The sequence below is a fragment of the Sitophilus oryzae genome, unplaced genomic scaffold (genome assembly GCF_002938485.1).
Source record: "Sitophilus oryzae breed Bouriz unplaced genomic scaffold, Soryzae_2.0 scaffold_1126_pilon_pilon, whole genome shotgun sequence".
Lineage (NCBI taxonomy): Eukaryota > Metazoa > Arthropoda > Insecta > Coleoptera > Curculionidae > Sitophilus > Sitophilus oryzae.
Window position 1 is genome coordinate 572893 of NW_022145756.1, and position 22111 is coordinate 595003.

At 32.7% G+C, this 22111-nt stretch overlaps 2 protein-coding genes across 2 annotated transcripts in view; both read left to right on the forward strand.

The window, feature by feature from the left end:
- Positions 1–2400, forward strand: part of LOC115886201 — a 44484-nt gene extending 42084 nt beyond the window's left edge. Inside the window, exon 2 of the mRNA XM_030905291.1 lies at positions 121–2400. Coding sequence (XP_030761151.1) covers positions 144–2267 — 2124 coding nt within the window. The 5' untranslated portion in view covers positions 121–143 and the 3' untranslated portion in view covers positions 2268–2400. The remainder of the gene's footprint in view (positions 1–120) is intronic.
- LOC115886167 overlaps positions 1–22111 on the forward strand; it is a 123468-nt gene that overhangs the window by 87014 nt on the left and 14343 nt on the right. Inside the window, exons 24-26 of the mRNA XM_030905245.1 lie at positions 3205–3273; positions 5996–17797; positions 17997–18629. Of these exons, the coding sequence (XP_030761105.1) occupies positions 3205–3273; positions 5996–17797; positions 17997–18629 (12504 nt within the window). The remainder of the gene's footprint in view (positions 1–3204; positions 3274–5995; positions 17798–17996; positions 18630–22111) is intronic.

Below are 22111 nucleotides of genomic sequence, written 5' to 3' on the forward strand. Positions count from 1 at the left end.
AATGTTTATTTCTTAAATAATTTCAATAAGTAGTATTAGTAAACATATAATTTATAAGCATAATTGGGGTACATGATTTGTAGTAATCGAATTACAAATATTAAAGATTACTTTTTATAGAAAGAACATAATATCTGAAAAGTATGTCACTGTCGGTTGATATTCCCGAAATAAACATAACATCTGAAAATGAAGATAATGAGGAGCATTCGTCTTTACATTTAGCGGAGCAGCTTACCGACTTGGAAGATTTATATGAAGATAAAGAGGATGAAAGTACAGTAATAAGCCCAATTAAGAGAAAGAGCAATTTAAAAATTCGATTACCTAATTACGGCCCTGCAACCGATACAGAAAATTTTGAAACATCTTCTGACGAGAATGATACAGAACCTATTATACATAATGAACCGCTCTCTCTTCAATATGTTGATTTTGAAATCCCTTTAACTGAAGAGTGTTATCAAAAGCCTATAAAAAATGTTAAAGGGAAGAAAAAACTAAAAACTCAGTTTTCTACAAAACAAAGAAATTTCTATCAATTTGTTTCACAAAATAAATGTGGAGAAGATACAGACAGCGAAACTTACGAAACTGAACATGAAGTAATTGATAAAGTACCTGATTCGGAACTGAACTTAGGTCTATATCAGTGTAGAGATTTTACACATGATAATATAGATAATTGTAACGAATCACTTAGTTATTTCGATGATAATCGTATTTCAAATTCAATTAGTTTACCCCTTATAAATTTAACTTTAACTGATCAGGAACTATTCACAGACACAGAAGACATTGGCTCGGAGTTTGATAGCAATAAGCAAGTTAAAAAATATAAAAAAAGCAGACATCGTCATAGACCCACACCAGATATGGGATTAACTGATGTGGAAAATATATATTTTTCAGATGATAGTAGATCACCAAAAAAGAAAATTCAAAGGGTCAACCGTAAGTATAAGAGAGCAAAAAATCAAACTGGCTATCAACTCTTAGAATCAGACAACGAAGATACTGATTTCATACCTTTTCCAATTTGTAAGCGCGTCACGAGAAAAAATAAACTTGCTTTAAAGCTTCCTTCAAATGACGTTATGGATCTCACTGATGAAGAAAACTTTCAAAGCGATGTTGAGTTTGATGAAAGCGAAGCTAAGGTCGTTGATGAAAAAGCTTTGGATGAAAGACTCAGAGAACTAGCTACTTGTTATAGTCATGTCAAAGAGGCTGCTAATAAGTTAAAAATGAAATCTAAATTTCGGCCGCCAATCAAAGATTCCGTGGCAAATAAATCAGATAGTGGAGACACCGATGAAGATAAATTCCAGGTAGAAAGTTCCGATGAATGTGAAGAAAAATATACACGAGACGAAATGAGCTTTAAAATTAAGTTTAGCGTGTTAAACTCTAACTTAGGATTGGAATCAATAAGAGCTAAAGAAGAATATCCACCGACAGATTATGAAAATATTGACAGTTCTTCGGATGGGGGAATTAGACACATACCTTATGCTTTAGTACAAAAAGATATGACAGACGAAGAAGATTTTTCTGATGATAATTCTATCACTGACTATTATCCATCAGAGGTAGAACTACCTCCACCTGTAAGAAATCTGGTTCTGGTGCAAGAAAATGACTCTTTAGTTCCTACCATCAAAATATTACCATTAGAATCAGATTATATACATGAAGAAAAACTAGAAAATATTGAAGCAATTACTGATGAAGAAAATTTATCAGATTTTGAAAATTCAACAAATCTAAATATAATCGATGAGTGGAATAGAGCTCCGACTCCTGAACTACCTATTTTAGAAGGAGGTTCGGTAAATGTGCTGGAAAGTATCAACAGTGCAACTACCAAACTATCTATAAAAGAATCTTGTACAGACACTGAAGAGTTAATTTTAGAACGAAGACAAAGGCGCAAACGAGCTCCTAAATTTAAATATCTTCATGAGAAATGCATGAACAGTAAGAAGCTACTTACAGTAGCACCATATAGTGAGCCCCCTCTTACAGACACGGAAGAAGTATATTTAAGTGATGGCAACAAAATAAAACAAAAATTCACTAATGTAAATAGATTACACGTTGCACAGTCCAATGACGGAACGTTAACTGATACAGAACATATTGATTTGTCGGACGATCAAGATATACTATCTCAAAATATAAAAGAAATAAAAGATGAAGTTGTTATTTCGAATATTAGTGACAGCGAGAGTGTGTCCGGCGGTGAAGACAATTTTGATTTATGATCCAATAGCGAATGTATTACCCCAACACAAATATGTAGTGATATAGATCAGTTATCCCTTTCTAAAGTTTATACAAAATCTGATGCAAAGCCAGAAAGGGAAGTTATGTATTTGAAAGGAGGAGGATATATTGTCGAGGGTGAAACAAATGCTGACTACCAGACAGATATTTATTTTTTTGAAAAATATTATGTTTACCCAGATGGATTAAAGATAGATAATCTGATTTCAAATTATATACATTTCTCAGCATTCTATATTCAAGGTAATATTGATCTACCCTGTAGTTTTTTAATGTGTTGAGGTTCTGTAGGGAAAAATTAGATTAAATTTTAGCTTTAAAATTGCATTCTTTATTTCTCGAAAAAACCTGCATATTCGGTCATTGAAAGAAAAATCTAAAAAATTTAATATATTTTTTTGAAAAATATCACTGCGTGCCAACGGCTTTTATTAACAAATTTGCGTAACCAATAAAAACTGCTTAACGAACTTGTTTTACCTGTAAAAGCCACTGACAAGTTAGTTTCCGTTTGGATTCTAGGCAGTGGTATTAAAAAAAATAACTATTTTATTTTTCATTGGCCAAATATTTGAGCTTTATTTAATAAATATACCACCACCACGAAGCTAGAGACATTATATACCTATAGAGATATTTATTTACATCCCGTAGTATTTGGGACAACTGAACACGTTCTCTTTTTCCATAACAATATTGACTACACGCTTCTTACAAACCATTAAACCAACCATTTAGACTATCGTATAAATAGACTAGAAGTACAACCGCTCAAGCCTATTAGATTAACGTAAGTAAAAAATATTATTTAGTCTGCTTTTGTGCCTGTTGATTTGAAAATATATGATTATGTCGTAAAGTAAATTATAAAATATTTTTGGTATTTATTACAATAATGATTTTTTATTTTCATAGATTGGGAAGCAAAAGAATCATCAGCAACCAAACACACATTAATGAATGTAAAAGACGCAGCACAGCAAGGTAGGACATAATTCAACTAGTTTAATATTGAGTTATAATTCTAAGACTTTTATACATTAATATAAGTACAGTACGATCAAGAAGTTTAATGACCAAGCATGCGTTGATCTTGATAAACGAGAAACTTCCAATTATATTTTCTATATGAACTGTTTAATGGTTATCATACGTATAAGCTTGATCATAAAACTTATTGATTGCATCGTATATACTATTGGGTAAGATAATATTACTCTGTGATTTTCAAAGTCAGGAAATTCATTGATGTTAAATCACATTTAAAAAGTGATTTGTGTAATATTAAATACAATTAACATAAGTAAATGATAGGGGCATCTTCATCATTCATTATTAAGTTATTTATTTTTTCGTACTACTGCAAAATAAAAGGATAAAGCCAGAGAATGCTATGGGTGCATAAACACTGCTCATGTCAATTTTTAGTTATGTCTGGCAATAATATATATTTTTTATATTTTCACATATATGCTTGTGCTTGAAATATCAACATTCTTATTTTATTTATGTTTTAATATTTTGCGTTTTTACACTATGCTAAAATAAAAGAGCATGAGCATGGGTCAAAATTAATTGCACTCAAAGTATTTTATTTTGATTTATATTTTTATATTATGTTAAATTATTACTTTAGCTAGAAATGCTAGTTGTTTATAATTATTGTGTTATAATATGCAGTCCAAATATTTGCACTGCTAAGCAGTAGAATTCAAAGAATCAAGTAATTCGAATATCATCATTCATTAATCATTGATTTTACATTTTTATCAATACAAAAATTACTTCAACTATAAATAAATATTCTTACTACAGCATGGTTAATGCATATGAAAAATATAACTTACGTAAAATTATTTTATTAGATCCTGCGTCAACTGATTTCAACTCTATTTCATACGAAAGTATGTTGTTTGATGCCAATCGCTCTTTGCCTGATTCCTTTTCCCAAAAACCTATATATAGAACAACGTCCTACACTCAGATAGATGCAATTTTAGATAAAATGTTAAAAGATGTTGACGAGCAAGAAGAAAAGTTGTTTGCATTAGATCTAGATATTTTGGAACCCCGGGAACAATGTGTCAATACTCTAGAACTTATACCAACTTCGGATGCTTTAATTGAGGTTCCAATAAAAAAATCAATTCGAGTGCCTAAAAAGAAAGACAAAATTTATGAAACCACGCAGAACATAGCAATTTCTCAAAATGAAAATCCCTATGAGATTATTACTTTTGGTACTACTAAAGAAGAAATGCATCCAGAAGAACATGAATATGATTTAATTTCGTTTGAACATTCTATCAATGAAGGCAAAAAAATATCAACAGTTGCTAACGAAGTATTATCTATTCCAGTGGAAGGTGATGAGGCATGTTTATTGTTAGAGTATTTGGATGAAAGTTACTTTGAAAAACCATATACAAGTCATTATATAATGCAGTTCAGCAACGCCACTAAGGCATCGACAGAATCATTAGAAAGAGAAGATAACTGTAGCTACAGTTTAAGTGATGCAAAAGAAAATATTGTCGATCCAGTAGAACTTGATTATGAACCAATTGAAACACAAAATGTTAACGACTTTGACTATCAGTTACATAATAATAACACTGATGCTAGTAACGTATGGTGGGAAGGTACATACAGAAACCTTAGTGTTGTTCCCGAAGAAGATGAAGAGAATGTTAGTATTTTAAGTAGTATTTACTCAAATACTAATAAGACTGCTACTGGGAAATATACCGCATTAGAAGTAGGGTATGAACAAGAGGAAAACGAACCTCTTATGGGGTCTGGAAAATCATCTTTTGATAGCAGTACCAGTACTTCAAGTATTGAAGAAGGAACATATGATTTAATAAATAATAAGGTTATCAAAGCCGAGGTAAAACTTCTTGTTAAAACAGTTGATAAAGGGAAAGAAGCCATTGAAATAAGATCGGTTAAAGAATTTATGGAAAAAGATAAGGATACCGCAGAAGGTGTAAAACAGAAAAGATTAAAAAATAAGAGTTTTACTTTACCGTCGCGATTAAGTGAGAAGTTTACTAATCTAGGAAATAAAATTTCGAGTATTATAGACTCTACAACCAAAAAATCTACATCACTAGATACACTTTTAGTCGGAGCTTTATCAAAAGAAGCAGCTTCAAATAAGCCGACGAATAAGCCTAGCTTTACGCTTCCAAGATTGTTTGTTAGAAATTCTGAAGATGGAAACAAGACAAAACTTAACGAGTCCAATTCAAATATTTTAAAAGAGAAGTCAAGTAGTAAATCAGAGTTAGTTGCTGTTACAAATGAAAGATTTCCACTAGACTTTGACCACAATGAAGGTACACAATCAGGAAAAATAGATCTTTATGCTAATCCTCCATTTTTTCCTGTCTATAATGAATATGAGTCGCCTCCGAATAAAAAGATTCCTTTAAACCACCCATCTTCCTTAGTAAATTCAGTTAATCCTTTTCCTGCATATTGCGATTGGTTACCACGGCTAGAAGAGTTTGAAGGTAAAGTTGTCGTGTTTAATACAGTTGCATGGGTTTTATTGCAATTTGTAGTTAGTATTTTCATTAACTAACTAATGATGCATTAACCGGGTATTCCTGCAGTAAGAATATTTTTGATTTTTAAGGTTATTTTTAAGGTTTACGTTTGGTAGTTAGAATGGCTTGTTCGAAATTGCATGTTCTTACAGGAAAACCAACTTCGAGAGCACAGTATTTAGCTAGTAACGAAGATATGTCGCTAATTGAAGTAGGCCAGGGAATAAACGGCTTTTCATATAATCAAAATTTAAAACGCACACTCGATCAAAGTAACGCTTTTATAAAGTCTGAGTCACGCGCAGAACCTTATCACCATGAAACACAAAAACATTATATTGTGAAATCAGTACATTCATCTAACGAAACAGTAAAAGACCAGAAAAAGCCAAAACGAGGGTTTTTCGGAACGCTGAAAGGATTTGTCAGTAAGTCTTCTGATGTATCAGATTCTGATTCTGAAAGGTCACCGAAAAAAGAGAAAAAGAAAAAAGAGAAAAAGAAAGCCAAATCTTTAGATGAAAGTGGTTCACTATCACAAGTTCCAACTCGTCCCCCTAGAAAACCAAAATTACCTACACCAACTGAATTACGCAGACAGTATGATGATATACCGTTTATGGAAGCAGGAGATGAACCTCCTTCATATGAACCTCCAGCAGTTCCCGTTAAAACTTCAACTGTACTTCAGCAATTAATAGATGATGAACCTAAGATTCAAAAACCTGCAACATTATCTAAATCTGATAAAACTGCTATAGAGCAACATCATTTGTCTCAAAAGGAGGAAAATATTAAACCTGTTACAACAGATAAATATAAGCAGGAAAAGCCCAAAACACCTAAATTAAAGAAAATTAAGACAGTTATTGTTGACGAACAAATTACAAATATTATAAGTCCTGCTACAGTGGAAGAAGACGACTTTACTATTGTTATTGACCCAACTAAAAAGAGCTCTCCTAAAAAATCTAAAGAAACGTTTACGTTGAGCATTGAAGATGATACTGAGCCAAAAGATTTAACTGGAAAATCTCCTATTCTACCCGACGAGAACATTATTAAACCTTTGGCACAAATTGAACAAATTCCAGTAAGACCGCCACGATCCAAAGATCATTATTATGAACCTATAGATGTAGCTGATTATTCTAAAAATACTGCTAATGTTGGCGATGATACACTTAAAAAAGCTACAGTAGATTTGATTTCAAATGAACAGAGCTTTGCCGCGTGGGCAGAAGATCAGCAAAATGTGGGCGATCGTCAATTACAAGATGTACCAAAGACTCCTGGGAGTGAAAAAACAAAAAGAAAACATAAACGAAAAATATTTGCTGTTTTTTCAAAATCTTCAAGGGATGCTGAAGAATCAGATGATGATTCTCGAAAAGAAGTAATCGAAAAACAAGATAAAGAAGAATCAAAAGAAACCGCAGAAAACGCCGACGAACAGAAGAAAAGTTTCATGGGTTTGTTTACTAAGAAACAGAAAAAAGAAGAAGATAGTAGTAACATCCCTATAGTTTTATCAGAAGAGACTATTTTGAACATGAAAAATTCTTCAGATTTCTTAAAATCTGAAGTAGAGAATTACGAAGACGTTACACCCGCTCTCCAGGAAGTTTCTCAACCAACAGATAAAAAAGAAAGAATATTTAAAATTTCTAAAAGCAAAGAGAGGTCGAAAAGTAGGGAAAGGTCAAAATCCAGAGAAAGGTCTAAAAGTAGAGAAAGATCCAAAAGCAGAGAAAGATCCAAGAGCAGAGAAAGATCAAAAAGTAAAGAAAGAGATGGTATATTTAGCTTCTTTAAAAAGAATAAGAAGCATGATTCTTTAGAAGATAAATCTCTTACAAATTTGAATAAGGATAAGTCTCTAGAAGAAGATGGCGACTATACAATTAGAAATATTGTTAAAGAAAATACAGACGAATCGAAAGATATGGAACCGGTAGTAACAGTTAAACCAGAAGTAAAACATAGAAAGAAAATTGATAAAAAGCCAGCACCCAAACCACCAGAAATCCAACCTATTATTGATATGAAAGAAGATCCTTCTCACTTTTTAAAAACAATTAATAATACAAATATATTTTTGAAAGATGAGGTGATACATTATTATGATGCTAGACCAACACAATCAACCTCCCATATCGAAGTTCCCAAACTAGACACTAAAGATGAATTAAGAGAAAAAACAAAAGAGTCTAAGGGAATTGCTCGTCTATTTAAGAAATCTCCGGAGAAAAAGATCGTCACGGCAAATATTGAAAAGGAAGCACAGCAATCTGTTGACGAGGTCGAGCGAATTAACAGCACTGAATATTTCTTAAAGGATGAAATCGAACAATACCATGATGTGCGACCAACCATTGACAAACTTATTGAAGAAGAAATCAAAGTCGATGTTATAGTAAAGACTTCAACTTCTCCTGAAAAGAAAATTATAAATGGTTTGCCAGAGCAAGTGTCTCCAGCTATTACCAATATATCTGACGAAATTAGCACAAAAATTGTAAAGAGTGAAGATTTTCTTAAAAGTGAAATTGGTCAGTATCATGATGTCCGTCCAATAGTTTCACGAACTAGATCTCAGTCATCGGAGAAAGAAAGTGAAATTGTCAAGAAGGAAAAGAAACCAAAAAAAGAGTCGAAAGGTTTCTTAAAATTGTTTAAATCTCCAGAAAAGAAAAAACAAGTAGAAAATGCAGAAAAGGACGTTATTTTAAGTTCCAAACCAATTTTGTCTCAAGAAGTAATCGCGAATATAAAAAATAGTCGAGATTTTCTTACAGATGAAGTTGACAGATACCATGATGTTAGAGAACTTGTTGCGAAAAAAGATGCTGCCGAATGTACGGTTGTGGATAAACTTATTGAAAAGCCAAAAAAATCGTTGGCCCTTCTTAAAACGCAAGAAGAAAAAATTGAAAAAGTAATTGAGAAAAGCGTAGAAAATGAATGCTTGTTACAAAAACCAGAAGAAAGTATAGACAAAGAGAAGACAAATATATTTTTAAAAAAAGAAATTGACGTATTTCATGATGTCCGACCAATGATAGACGCAAGTATCAAACCGGATTTGTCGAATAAACTTGAACATCAAAACATTAGCAAAGCCGATAATTCGGAATATAGCACTGAAGTAAAAGAGAAACCGCATACAGAAAGCAAAGGATTCTTCGGATTTTTTAAATCTTCAGATAAAAGTAAAAGTGACAAACAAGAGTTAGACATCGAAAACGTTCTTTCTGAAGAAGTGCTAATAAATATGAATGACACATCTAATTTTATCGAAACTGAAGTAAAAAAATATCATGATGTGCACGAAATAAGAAAGAAAATCGAAAATCAACCAAGTGATTATCCATTAAAGAAGGAGGCATCTAAAATAGAAGAACAATCTGTGATTATAAGCCAGCCAGTGGATTCTGAAATATTAGCTGAAAAGGAACCTAAACCGACTAAAAAAATATTCAAAATATTTAAGTCTCCGTCTAAAGATAAAAAGAAAACAAGAAAAAGTCCTGAAAAAGATTCACAACCTACTCATATGGAAGATATTAATATAAATATAGGAGAAACAAACGAACTTTTGAGAACTGAAGTAGATAAATATCAAGATGCTCTACTTCAACCCGATGACCTTTCAAAGCATCACATAGAAAATACAGAACATTTCCTTCAAACAGAAGTTGAAAAATTTGCTGATGCTCGCCCTGTTGTTCCAGCTTCTGTAATAGAATCCGAAGAGGTACCTAAAGTTGAATCAAAAAGTTTCTTTGGATTTTTTAAATCTCCCGACAAACAACTAGACAAAAACACTGAAATAAGTAAAGAAAACCGTCATGATAAAAGTGTAGAAGAGCAAATTAAAGAGACCGATGGCTTCTTAAAAAATGAGTTAGAAAATTTTGATGATGTTCGACCGGTGTCAGACCGGGCAGTTACTGATCAGGATACTAAAATTTTGTATACAGACGTATCTTCTTCACCAGTAAATAAAAACAAGGAGAAAGATCTTGAGAAGAGTAAATCAAAAGGTATTCCAGTGGTTCTTTCTGAAGAAGTAATTCTTAACATGCAACAGACAAATAATTTTCTACAAGAAGAAGTAAAAAAATATTATGATGTACGGACCCATAAGGAACCAGGAGGAAGTGTCCAAAAGGAAGACAAATTAGTAGAGAAAAAAGAACGCAAAGGTATATTTTCCAGATTTAAGTCACCAGAAAAAGAAACAAAGAAGAGCACTGAAAAAGAAAAGGCTCAAGAGAACGTTATGATTTTCTCCCAAGAGGTAATTGAGAATATGAAAAACAGTAAAGACTTCCTTAAGCAAGAAACTGATAGGTATCACGATGTATATCCCATAGTGACACATCATATGCAAGATGAACATACGAAAGAAGATACCATGCATCATAAAGAAGATTTGCCGAAAAAGGAATCAAAAGGAATATTGAGTTTATTTAAATCACCAGATAGAAAGAAACGAGAAAAAAGTATCGAGAAAGATCAGTCTAAAGATAACAAAATCGTACTTTCTGAAGAGGTGATTCTTGATATGAAACACAGTTCTAATTTTCTACAAGAAGAAGTGAAAAACTACCATGATGCTGTGTGCTATCGTAATAGAACAGAACAAATAAAACAGGATATACCAGTAGAGAAGAAAACTCATAAAGGTATATTTGGGCGATTTAGGTCGCCAGAAAAAGAAGTAAAGAAACACTCTTTAAAAGAAAAATATCAAGGTAGAGTTTTGGTGCTCTCTCAGGATGTAGTTGAAGACATGAAACTCTCTGACGATTTTCTTAAACAAGAAATTGTTAATTACCATGATGTATATCCAAAAGTCGAATATCGTTTACACGATGCACTGGAACCACAACTGGAAACTAAGAAAGATGATTTATTGAAAAAAGAATCAAAAGGTATATTGGGCTTCTTTAAATCACCGGATAAGAAAAAACGTGAAAAAAGTCTGGACAAGGACCAATCTAAAGATATTAAAGTAGTTCTATCTGAAGAGGTAATTAAAGACATGAAAAATAGTAACGATTTTCTAAAACAGGAGGTGCATAACTATTACGATGAACGTTCAATAGAAACTGACAAAACAAATAAAGATAAAGAAAGTACACCACAACTGGAAACAACTAAGAAAGATGATTTATTGAAAAAGGAATCAAAAGGTATATTGGGTCTCTTTAAATCACCAGATAAGAAAAAACAGGAAAAAAGTTTGGACAAGGACCAATCTAAAGATATTAAAGTAGTTCTATCTGAAGAGGTAATTAAAGACATGAAAAATAGTAAAGATTTTCTAAAACAGGAGGTGCATAACTATTACGATGAACGTCCAATAGAAACTGACAAAACAAATAAAGATAAAGAAAGTACACCACAACTGGAAACAACTAAGAAAGATGATTTACTGAAAAAGGAATCAAAAGGTATATTAGGTCTCTTTAAATCACCAGATAAGAAAAAACGTGAAAAAAGTCTGGACAAGGATCAATCTAAAGATATTAAAGTTGTTCTATCTGAAGAAGTAGTTAAAGACATGAAAAATAGTAATGATTTTCTAAAACAGGAGGTGCATAACTATTACGATGAACGTCCAATAGTAATTGACAAAACAAATAAAGATAAAGAAAGTACACCACAACTGGAAACAACTAAGAAAGATGATTTACTGAAAAAGGAATCAAAAGGTATATTAGGTCTCTTTAAATCACCGGATAAGAAAAAACGTGAAAAAAGTCTGGACAAGGATCAATCTAAAGATATTAAAGTTGTTCTATCTGAAGAAGTAGTTAAAGACATGAAAAATAGTAATGATTTTCTAAAACAGGAGGTGCATGACTATTACGATGAACGTCCAATAGAAACTGACAAAACAAATAAAGATAAAGAAAGTACACCACAACTGGAAACAACTAAGAAAGATGATTTATTAAAAAAGGAATCTAAAGGTATATTGTGTCTATTTAAATCACCGGATAAGAAAAAACGTGAAAGAAGTCTGGACAAGGATCAATCTAAAGATATTAAAGTAGTTCTATCTGAAGAGGTAATTAAAGATATGACAAATAGCAATGATTTTCTAAAACAGGAAGTGCATAACTATTACGATGAACGTCCAATAGAAACTGACAAGACAAATAAAGATAAAGAAAGTAAAGGAATTTTTAAGCTGTTTAAATCACATGATCAAGATAGAAAAATCAAGGAAAAAAGCATAGATAAAGAACAAGAAAAATTATCAATTCAGCTTCCCGAAGAGAAGGTCAAAATAGAGGACAGTGATAAATTTGTCAAGGAAGAAATTGAAAAATATCATGATGTACGACCTCTTGTTAGCCCACCATCAGTAGTTACAGATCAAATTCCTGCTAAGAAGGAATCAAAAGGCATATTTTCTATATTTAAAAAAGCTTCAGAGAGAAGATCTCCCAGTGTTGAAAAAGACCTCAAGCCTAAAATATCCGAAGAAGCTATCGCTGATATGCTAAATTCTGGCAATTTCTTGAAAACAGAAGTTGAAAATTATTACGATAATAAAGAATTTGATAGGGAAAGTAAACATAGTCAAAAATCAGATATTTATGAAAAGGTTCATATAAAAGAACAAACAACGATACCTCTGGAAACTGCAACTGCAGATACTACTACTTCTGTAGAGCAAAAAGAGGGCGGAAGTTTCTTTGACATTTTTAAGAAAAAGAAACCACATAAACATACAAAAGAAATTAAGAATTCTGAAGAAGTTATAAAATCGATGCAAGGGTCAAATGATTTTCTGAAAGGCGAAGTAGAAAGATTTCATGATGTCCGACCAGTTATTAAAGAAGATCCAGAGAGTATTGACTCCGTGTCGAAAGCTGCAATATTATCTTCAGAAATTTTTCATAAATCAGATAAAATCCCAGAGACCACTAATTTTTTAAATAACGAACTTGAAAAATATCAAGACTCGGATAAAACAAAACAAGGTACACTTGAGCCAATATCAAAAACATGTGTCCTAAATATGTCTAACAGCAAAAACTTTATAAAAGGAGAAGTTGAAAATTACCATGATGTAAGACAGCATATTAAGCCGTTTAGTGAAATTGTTGATTCTGCCAAAGAAAACACAAAAGAAAAACATTCTAAAGGAGGAAAATTCTTTGGCCTCTATAATAAAAGAAAGTCACAAGAAAGGGAAACGTCTATAGATCACGATGAGGAAAAACACAAAAAGGAGAAGAAAACGAAGAAGAAGGATAAGAAGTTAATTCAAAAAAAGGAAAATATTCCAGATACAGCTGTAAAAACTGAAATAAAAGAGTCAGTTCCAGAATATTTTGTTAGTGGTACAAATGATAGCAAAGATTTCTTACAAGGAGAAATTGACCGTTATCACGATGTTCGAGTATCATATGCAGATACAAAAAGTAAAGAAAGTAAACCTGGTGGTCTCTTTGAAGGAACATCAAAGACGACTAAACCAAAAGACCAGGAAAATGGTAGACCACTAACAGCTAGTTCTGAAACTGAACACCTGTCATCTGGTGCTAATATAATTGATGTTGTAGAAACACGTGAAACTATTCTAGATGATGATATTAAAGCAAAGAAAATTTCTACAATTACACAAGAATCTTCTGACCGAGGAAATAAAACTATTTCAGTTACAAAGCAAATATACGTGGTTGACCCTAAAGTAATGAAAGACCTAACAGATTTAGATGAAGACATAAAACAAAAAATTAAAAAAGCCAAAATCGAAGCTGATAGTCTAGATCGGGACAGCTCAAAACCTTTTGTCCGAGAAACATTTTCAGTTGAAACAAAAATAATTGATAGAATTATCCCAATAGTTAGCGAAAAAGAAGTATGTACAGAAACTGAAATAATTTATGAAAATCTTCCTGTGTCATCTTCAACTGTACTGACCAATGTAGAAGATAACTTTGCGTCCACAGATACAGATGATATAAGACAGACGAATAATTTCATAGCTGAAGAGGTTAGCCGGTATCACGATGTTAAACCTATAATTTTATCTGAATCTTTGAATCAGCCCGATGAAGTTTTTAAAGAGAAGGATTTTAAAAAGAGTTCAAGTCCGTTTAAATTATTTGAGCGAAAACGGAAGGAAACATCGTTAGAACCAGAATCAAAACCACCAGATGAACATTCCGAAAAAGAAAATGAACTGAAAGATACTAAAGCGGAAAAACGTAAAAATATATTTTCAATATTTTCCAAGTCTTCTGATGGAAATATAGAAAAATCAACCAAACCTATCACCTACAGTGACGAAGCTAAGAAAACTTTTCAGGATACAACACAGTTTCTAAGTGCAGAGGTTGTTAATTATGAAGATGCTAAACCCATTATAATTACTGACTTGGACGAAGATTTAGATTTAGAACACACCAAATCAGGTTTGTTTAGTATTTTTAGTAAGAAAAAAGATAGTCCGAAAATATCCAAAAAAATATTTAAGAGACCTAAAAAGGATGTAAATACAGCTGCAATAGAAGGAAAAACATACCAAAAGTTAGATGATCTAGATGACGACAAAATTATTACAGAAGGTAACATCAATGAAAAGCAATTAGGAGAAGTTAAGCAGAAGAAAGTTGCATTTAGTGAAACGACAATTGAAAAAATTATTTCAAATGATGATAAAAATCTGGAAGATTCAAAACCAACTATCATAAAAGTGACAGAAATATCTGTCCCTCCAACCGAGTATACGCAGTCGGATGATAATATATCAGAAGCAGTACCCGCAGATATGTATCGGCTTTCAAAAGAGAGTAGTTTTGTTAATGATATGCTAAATACATTGGAGACTAAATTAGAACATGTAAGAGATAATGTAGAAGAAATGCAGCAAGATGTTAACAAAGGAAATGAGGCTTTCTTGCAACAAGTTGACGAGAAATACAAGGAGACAATGGAATTAACTCATGAATTGGCAGAAAAATCTAAGCATAAGTTTTCTAAAGATTTCTTAGAAAATGAAAGAAAGTCTATTGAAAAGGATGTGCAGCAACCTGATTCAGTTGATGTTAGTTTCTCAAACTTACAGGAGAAATCAAAAGACTTAATTGGAAAAGTAAATGATAAAATTAACATTATAGGTAGAAAGACAGGAGAAATTGGTACAGAAGTAAAAGATGGACTAGTTAGTCCTATAGAATCCTCAACTTCCGTTATTACGGAGGCAGTACATGAAATATCAGACCTGAAAGAAGAGAGAGTTGGATTGAAGGTAGATCAAGGTCAATTAAAAGTGACCGAGAAAATCACTACGAATATAATCGAAAACGGTAATGAATCAGATAATTTGCTAAAGAGTAAAGAACACGATAACAAAGCATTATTACAAGATGATTCAAATTCAGATAATAAAAGAGATAACTTAAAACAAAAGGATGTAAAAAAGAAGACTTCAGGATTTTTTACAAGACTAGGAGACAAATTACATGGAAAAAGCCAAGACGTAATTTCATCTGTGGAAACTGATTTAACAAATATTCAAAAGGACACTGAAAATCTGAAAGAAATTAGTGGCATTAGTTACTCTGTGGGCTTAGCTGAAGAAAAAGATAGTACGTTGGAAAAAATACCTACAGAAGTAAAGCGACACGCGCAAGAAAAAGTGAAAGAATCGAAGAAGAAAACACATGGACTACTTAGTAAAATAGGGAGCAAATTATCTGGAAAATCTAAGGATTCTGCTGATTTTATAACAGAAGTCGAGAGAGATAGTGCGAAAATCTCCGAAGAAACTGAGAATGCTATACAGGGCGTGAGTACAGATTTGCAAGAATTCGTTGAAACCGAAACAAAATTGGTAAAAAGCGATATTACAGAAATACATAATAATATTCGTAATGCGACACCTGAAGATCCCACAGAAATAGCACGTGAAGTAGCTAAAAATGTCGATAAAAAAATATCAGAGAAAATAAGATCTACTGATGAGGCAGTCTCAGGTGTCATTGAAGAGGATTTTTCTAATAAAAAAGATGAACTAAGACAATTTATTGAAGACGTAAAGGTACAAACTGACGTTCAATCGCTGGAACAATGTGACACAAAAGATAAAATCACAGAAGGAACTAGTGAGATCTTGAGAGGTCATGAAAATGCAAAAACCGAGTCTAAAGTGATTATAGAAGATGTTGAACGACATACTACGGAGGTAGTGGATATTATAGATGTTCCTAGGTTTATACAAAAAGAGATAGAGGAAGTAAATAAAACCAGTACTCAAATTATCAGTGACGCGGAAGATAAAATAAAAGATAAAACTCAGAAAGTTAAAACCAAATCATCTGGATTTTTTACTAAAATTGGCGAGAAGATAAGTGGCAAAGCAAAAGAAGCAGAAAAAGTTTGTGACGCTGAAAAACAAAATGTATCTGAGACTCTTGAATCATCAAAAGTGAAAGGAGAAAGTACAATATGTGATATAGAGAGAGAAGCGGATGAATTTCAAAAACACATTTCTGAAAATATTAAGGATACTATTAAAAATACAGAAGCTGTTAGCAGTTTGATTGTAGAATCAGAAGATAAAGTTCTTAGTAATGACGATAAAAAGGATGCAGAGGTGAAGAAAAAGAGTAGTCTTTTAGGAAGACTTACCGGAAAAATAAGTGGAAAGTCTAAAGATGATCAAAAATTTGAAGTCGAAGAACAAAAAATAAATAAGCTAGAAGAAAAAGATCATCTTGAAAACTTATCTGATAAAATAGATTCCGAAGTTCAATCTGTAGGTGATATACTTTCTAGTCCTAATACTGATGACGAACGTGTTGAGAGAAAAATATCAGAAATACCAAGAAAAAAAATTGGTGATATGACTGTTAAATCTGTTGAAAATTTACCTACCGGTATCTCACAAATGACGACCGATGTTCAAGACACATTTTTAGATTATGGTAAATTACATATCGGGGAGATAAAACAGAGAACAGCCGAATTTTTGGAAAGTCAGATAAACGATCCTGCGTTTGGACAAATAACCAGAACAGTTAGCGATTACGGTGGACAGATAAAAGAATCAAATGAAGGTAGAAGTAGTATATCTGAAGCAAATATAGACTTATCTAATTTGCCCACTAACATTGAGACATCCGAGACAATCGTTTATGTATCATCCCCTGCTATGGTAAGACGAGTAGTGTCAGAAAAGTATTCTAGTGGAGATCGACCAGATGTTGTTGAAATTAGGAATGTTGTTACTTCAGAAACTTACTCAAATGAGTATACCGTTACTGAACCAGATGAAAGTTTATCGGAGAAAACGGGTCGGAAGAAAGCGTTATTTAGAATTGAATCCGAAGATGAAGATTCGTTAAACTATATAAGAAAACCTATTATTAGAAGTGACAGCGCAAAATCAAATGTACTTGAAACATTAACCGAGGACGCAGTTGAAACTCTTTTATCGACCCTAACTAAAGATTTAGGAGATGCAATTTCTCAGGCTGATGAGATCAAAAAAGAATTGAAAACAAAAGACCAAGAATCACTTAAACAAGTTTCAGAATCTAAAACAGACGTTGAACTTATTGAAGAGAAATTGCGTGACTTAGACAAAGCATTAGATTCGTTAGAAAAAGTAGAATGTACTGAGAGTGAACTGAAATCTGATAAAAAACTTAAGCGAGTCGAAAGAAAATTTGAAAGAATGGCTTCAAAACTTCTTGAAGAAGAAGCGGAAGAAGCCAAATTGCAAAAACTAACAACACCAGATGTAGAAGAGAAACGCGAGTCAGAATTTCAAAAATTAGTCTCTCAAATAAGTATTGAAGAAGTGTCGGACTTTCAAAGAGACTACAGCCACCTATGGGATGAAAATACATTTTCTAAGAGTGATGACTGGGAATCAAAAACACCGGACAGTCAGACCGATGCACAAGATCTTCCCAAAGGTAGATTTTAGATGTTGCTTTAAAGATTTTACTTTCACAAAAATCATTATTCACGCATAAGTAGAAAATATTATCACGATTTTAACTCAATAAAAACCTGACGCATGCACTACCTAACTAATACCTTCTCGTACATTTTTCTCTTCAATCTTCGGCATACGCGTTCATACATCAATTTATTGAAATTCCTTCCTCGTAGGTGAAATTATTTACATGGGCCCTGTCAATTTTAATAAAGATAAGTTAGTTAATCCAGGTGGTGTTGAAGTAGAGGTTATACCTATAATGAAGAGTCCTTGCAGCTCTCCGAAACCAAAAAAGAAAAATAAAAGAGCTAAATCAGAGTTAGGTTTTTACAAAACTAAGCCATTAATATTAGAAGATGACAGAGGTAGTTTACCAGAACTGAAATCCTCGTCGTCGAGGTGCTCTTTGTATAATACAGTTATACAAATGACGCCTGAAAGATTTTTAGGAAAAAATATTCATACAAGTAACGAATCATTAACAAGTACAAATAAAAGCTCTGGAATGTTATCCAGAAGTTTGGGTAGTGCAGATCAATTCCCCCAAGGAAATCTAATGGGCGCTGTGCAGCGGTGGCTTGAAAAATCTAGCCCTTTCAGTTCCACTGAAAACTTTGACATTCAGAGTTTAAGCACAAGTATACAGGAGACTATAGACAGCTCTACGCTAGATGACGAGGACTATTCAGGTTTATCGTTTTCTGACGATAGATCTATATCCAAAGTATTTGTTCCTGATATAATTATATCCGAAGAGAATAATAATGTAGAGCCCAGAACATGTAAATTCCAAGTTAAAGATTTAGGTAACGATGCACTAATTAGAACATAGACCCAAACATTGACGGGGCCCGACTTTTGTTTGATTATTTTGTTACTATTGCATGATTAGAGTATAACAAAATTTTATCGATTTTGCACAAGCAATCTTTGGCTTTGTATGTTTTATTTTACTAATCATTTTTGATGTTGTTTTGTGTCTAAATCATTTTCTGGTAAGTTGAATTAGTTGAATTTAGAGAAATTATTAAATGAGTAATTTGCCTGAAGGATTGCTTTAAATTTGTAATTAATATCACAATATTTTTTGTATCGCTAGACACCGCTAATAATTAACTACATCTTTTTAGAAATTAGCTGCGGATTAACCCAAGCTGAACCTTCACTAACATCTACTGATTCAATAATTCCACAACCCAAACCAAGAACAGCTAAAGTTCCAGATATACCACTAGACTTTTCTAAAACTCAACCTAAGTCTGACAAAATAATTTCCCCAGTACGTGACGACCTACTTGACGATGACGGAGATGATTTTGCAACTTATTCCGATAAAAAGAAATTTTGGGAAACTGTTACTAAAGAATCCGCCCATAAACGGATGAGTTTACAAGAAGTGACCACTATTGAAAAGGATATTTTACTTAAAAAACAAACATCTGTTCACGATATCGGACAACCACCTACTCCAAAACCGCGGTCTACATTACAAACATCAAAGAGTTTAGTTGAGTCAGAAATAAAAGAACATAAAAATCAAGAAGATTTGATCAGAGATGAAACAATTGACAAAGAAAAATTGGCTGCGGAAATAAAAATAGCAAAAGCGATTGAAGCAGAAAACATCCACGCTCAAGAGGAATTAACGTCAATTATTGAAGACATTGAAAGTGCAGATAAAGATGAAAAAATAATGAGCGAATATCAAGCAGCTTATTCTATGCCTTCTGAGCGAAAAGAAAAATACCAAATAAGCCAAAAATCTCAACAAAGTGCTGAATCTAATATAGATAAAGACGACAGCTTGGATTCTGACAAAGCTCAAAGAGGTAGTAGTCAATTTATTGAAAACACTGGATATATATCGGATAGCGAAGATGTAGAAAATGTGATATCTGATTCTGAAATTGAAGATAGAGTGCCACAAATTAGGGAAAGACAGATGAGTGTATTTGCTCCACCAGTAACCCAGCGGAAAACTATATATGAACGTTCCGCATCTCTACCCACTGAAGATTTATATGAAGTCTCCCGGAACTTGAAACACCTAAAAGAAAAGTACGAACAACAAATTAAGCAAGAGCTGATTGAAGAACAATTTTCAACTGACAATGAAGAAGACAATTCTCCTGAAAGGAAAAGTATATCCAGCCTAAAACAGGAATCGTTTTACAAATCATCTTGTGGCGATGATGGAATGGCCAAAATTGCTGAGGAACTATCAGATGAGTCATGCGAAGAGGAAGTAGTTAATCAATCAAAACCTAATACGGTAAAAGAATTAAAAAAATCTTTTGAACAAAAGTCGCACATGTACGATCAAACCTTTACAAAATCCGAAGAAAAAATATTTAGAATAAGTTCCGGTGTTAAAGTTGATGCATCAGAACCACAGAAAACATTTGAAAATATAAAGGAATGCGCCACATTTACTGAACTCCCTGAGAAAGTATCAGTAAAAAAACTGACAAAATCATACGAACAGCACATAGGTTCTGATATTATGCCATCACAAGAACAAAGTAATTTTTCTGAGCAATATAAAAACGGAAAGGAACACAAAGTTGAAGATGACTTATCAGTTTTACCTACTCAATTTGAAACGCACAAAGAAACTGAAAGTATTATTCAACAAACGCCTTCTAAAAATGATGATTTAAATAAAGAAGTATATATCGAAGATCCTTTAAGGAAACCGAAACCGATCGAAGATCCTTTAAAGAAATTTGACATACATGTTGATAAAAGTGAAATAGAAGACTCGGAAAAAATTGCGGATCTCGTATATGAAACTCAAATCGCAGATGAAAAATTTACTGAACATTCTCCAAGAACCACAGGAGATGAAATACCAGAAATCACCGTAACGCTTTCAGGAAAGCAACGAAGAATTAGTGAAGAGAGTGATGAAAACTCCGAGAAAATAGAAGAGAGATCCCCTGTTGTGTCTCCAATCGAAGAAGTATTAGAAAAACAGGAAAAATCCCCGATTCAACAACCCGAAGAACATATTCATAGCACAATTTGGGAAACTACAGTGGAGACGCAAATAGAACCTCAGTTTGAAGAAAAAGTTGATGAAATATCGGGTACACGGGCACAAATAAAAACTACAGAGCAATTTTTAATATCTGAACAAAATTCTGCCCAACAAGAACACCAATCAGTAATATCTGAGTATAAAACTGGAACAAATGAGATTAAAACAATGTTATCCGAAGAAGAAGATGAAATATCTCAACTTCAACATATAATAAGAAAAGAATCACTGTTTGATCATAGTATGATTGAAGGCGATGAAGAAAAAAGTGATTCTGGACATGAAGAGAGTGACAAGGTAAATATTAAAGAAAATATTTCGGCTAGGTTAACAAAAGAAATTCATGAGAAACTCACAGAAAGTTTAGATTTGGAAGGGGCTGCTATGGAAAAAGGTATGTCTGAGGAAGTTGATGACAAAACACTCGATGAGCTCAAAAAATTAATGGTCCAAGAGGCAATTGTCGAAATTCAACAAAAATCTATTGAAAATACTTTACATAATTACAATATAGATGATAAAGAAGATGATCTAAGTTGCGATGTAAAAGAGGGATCCGATTTTGGATCAGAAGTTCAGATGGATCATTCAGATTCAGCCGCATCGGAAAAAATTAAGTCTGAAAGTCATAGTGAAATTGAAAAAATTATTTTAGACACCTTTCATCACATGAAAGTAGATCCAGATGAGGCGAAAAGAATTGCATCTCAATTAATAGAAGATATTGAAAATGAAATACAGAATAGAAGCGAGTTTAATTCATCTGACGATACTCAAAATTCTGTGATATTTAACTCTGAAGTATCTAATTATATTAAACAATTGGCCGAGACAAATGGTTTAGATGAAAGAGAAGTAGAGTTGGTTGAATCTGTTTTAGCTAGAAGGCAACGAGAGCTAGCCAAGTTAGCAAGAGGAGATACTCAGGCTTCTAGTATGGAAATAACAGACGAAGACTTAAGACATAGCGGAGGAGAGTTTTCTGATTACACGCATATCTTACAGCAGCAAATGGGGCAATTGGAGGCTGAAAAAGTTCATATTTCTTTAGATGATGATGAGCACGACAAACATTTTGAAGAAAGAAGTACAGGTTTCGATAAACACCATGAGGAACATAAAACTCAAGAAGATTATTCAGAAGATTCTGAATTCTATGACAATTCTAAATTAAACCACATAAAAAAAGATATTTCTATATCAACGACTGAATCTATAAAAGCAGAAAAGATATATTCTGAGGGAAAA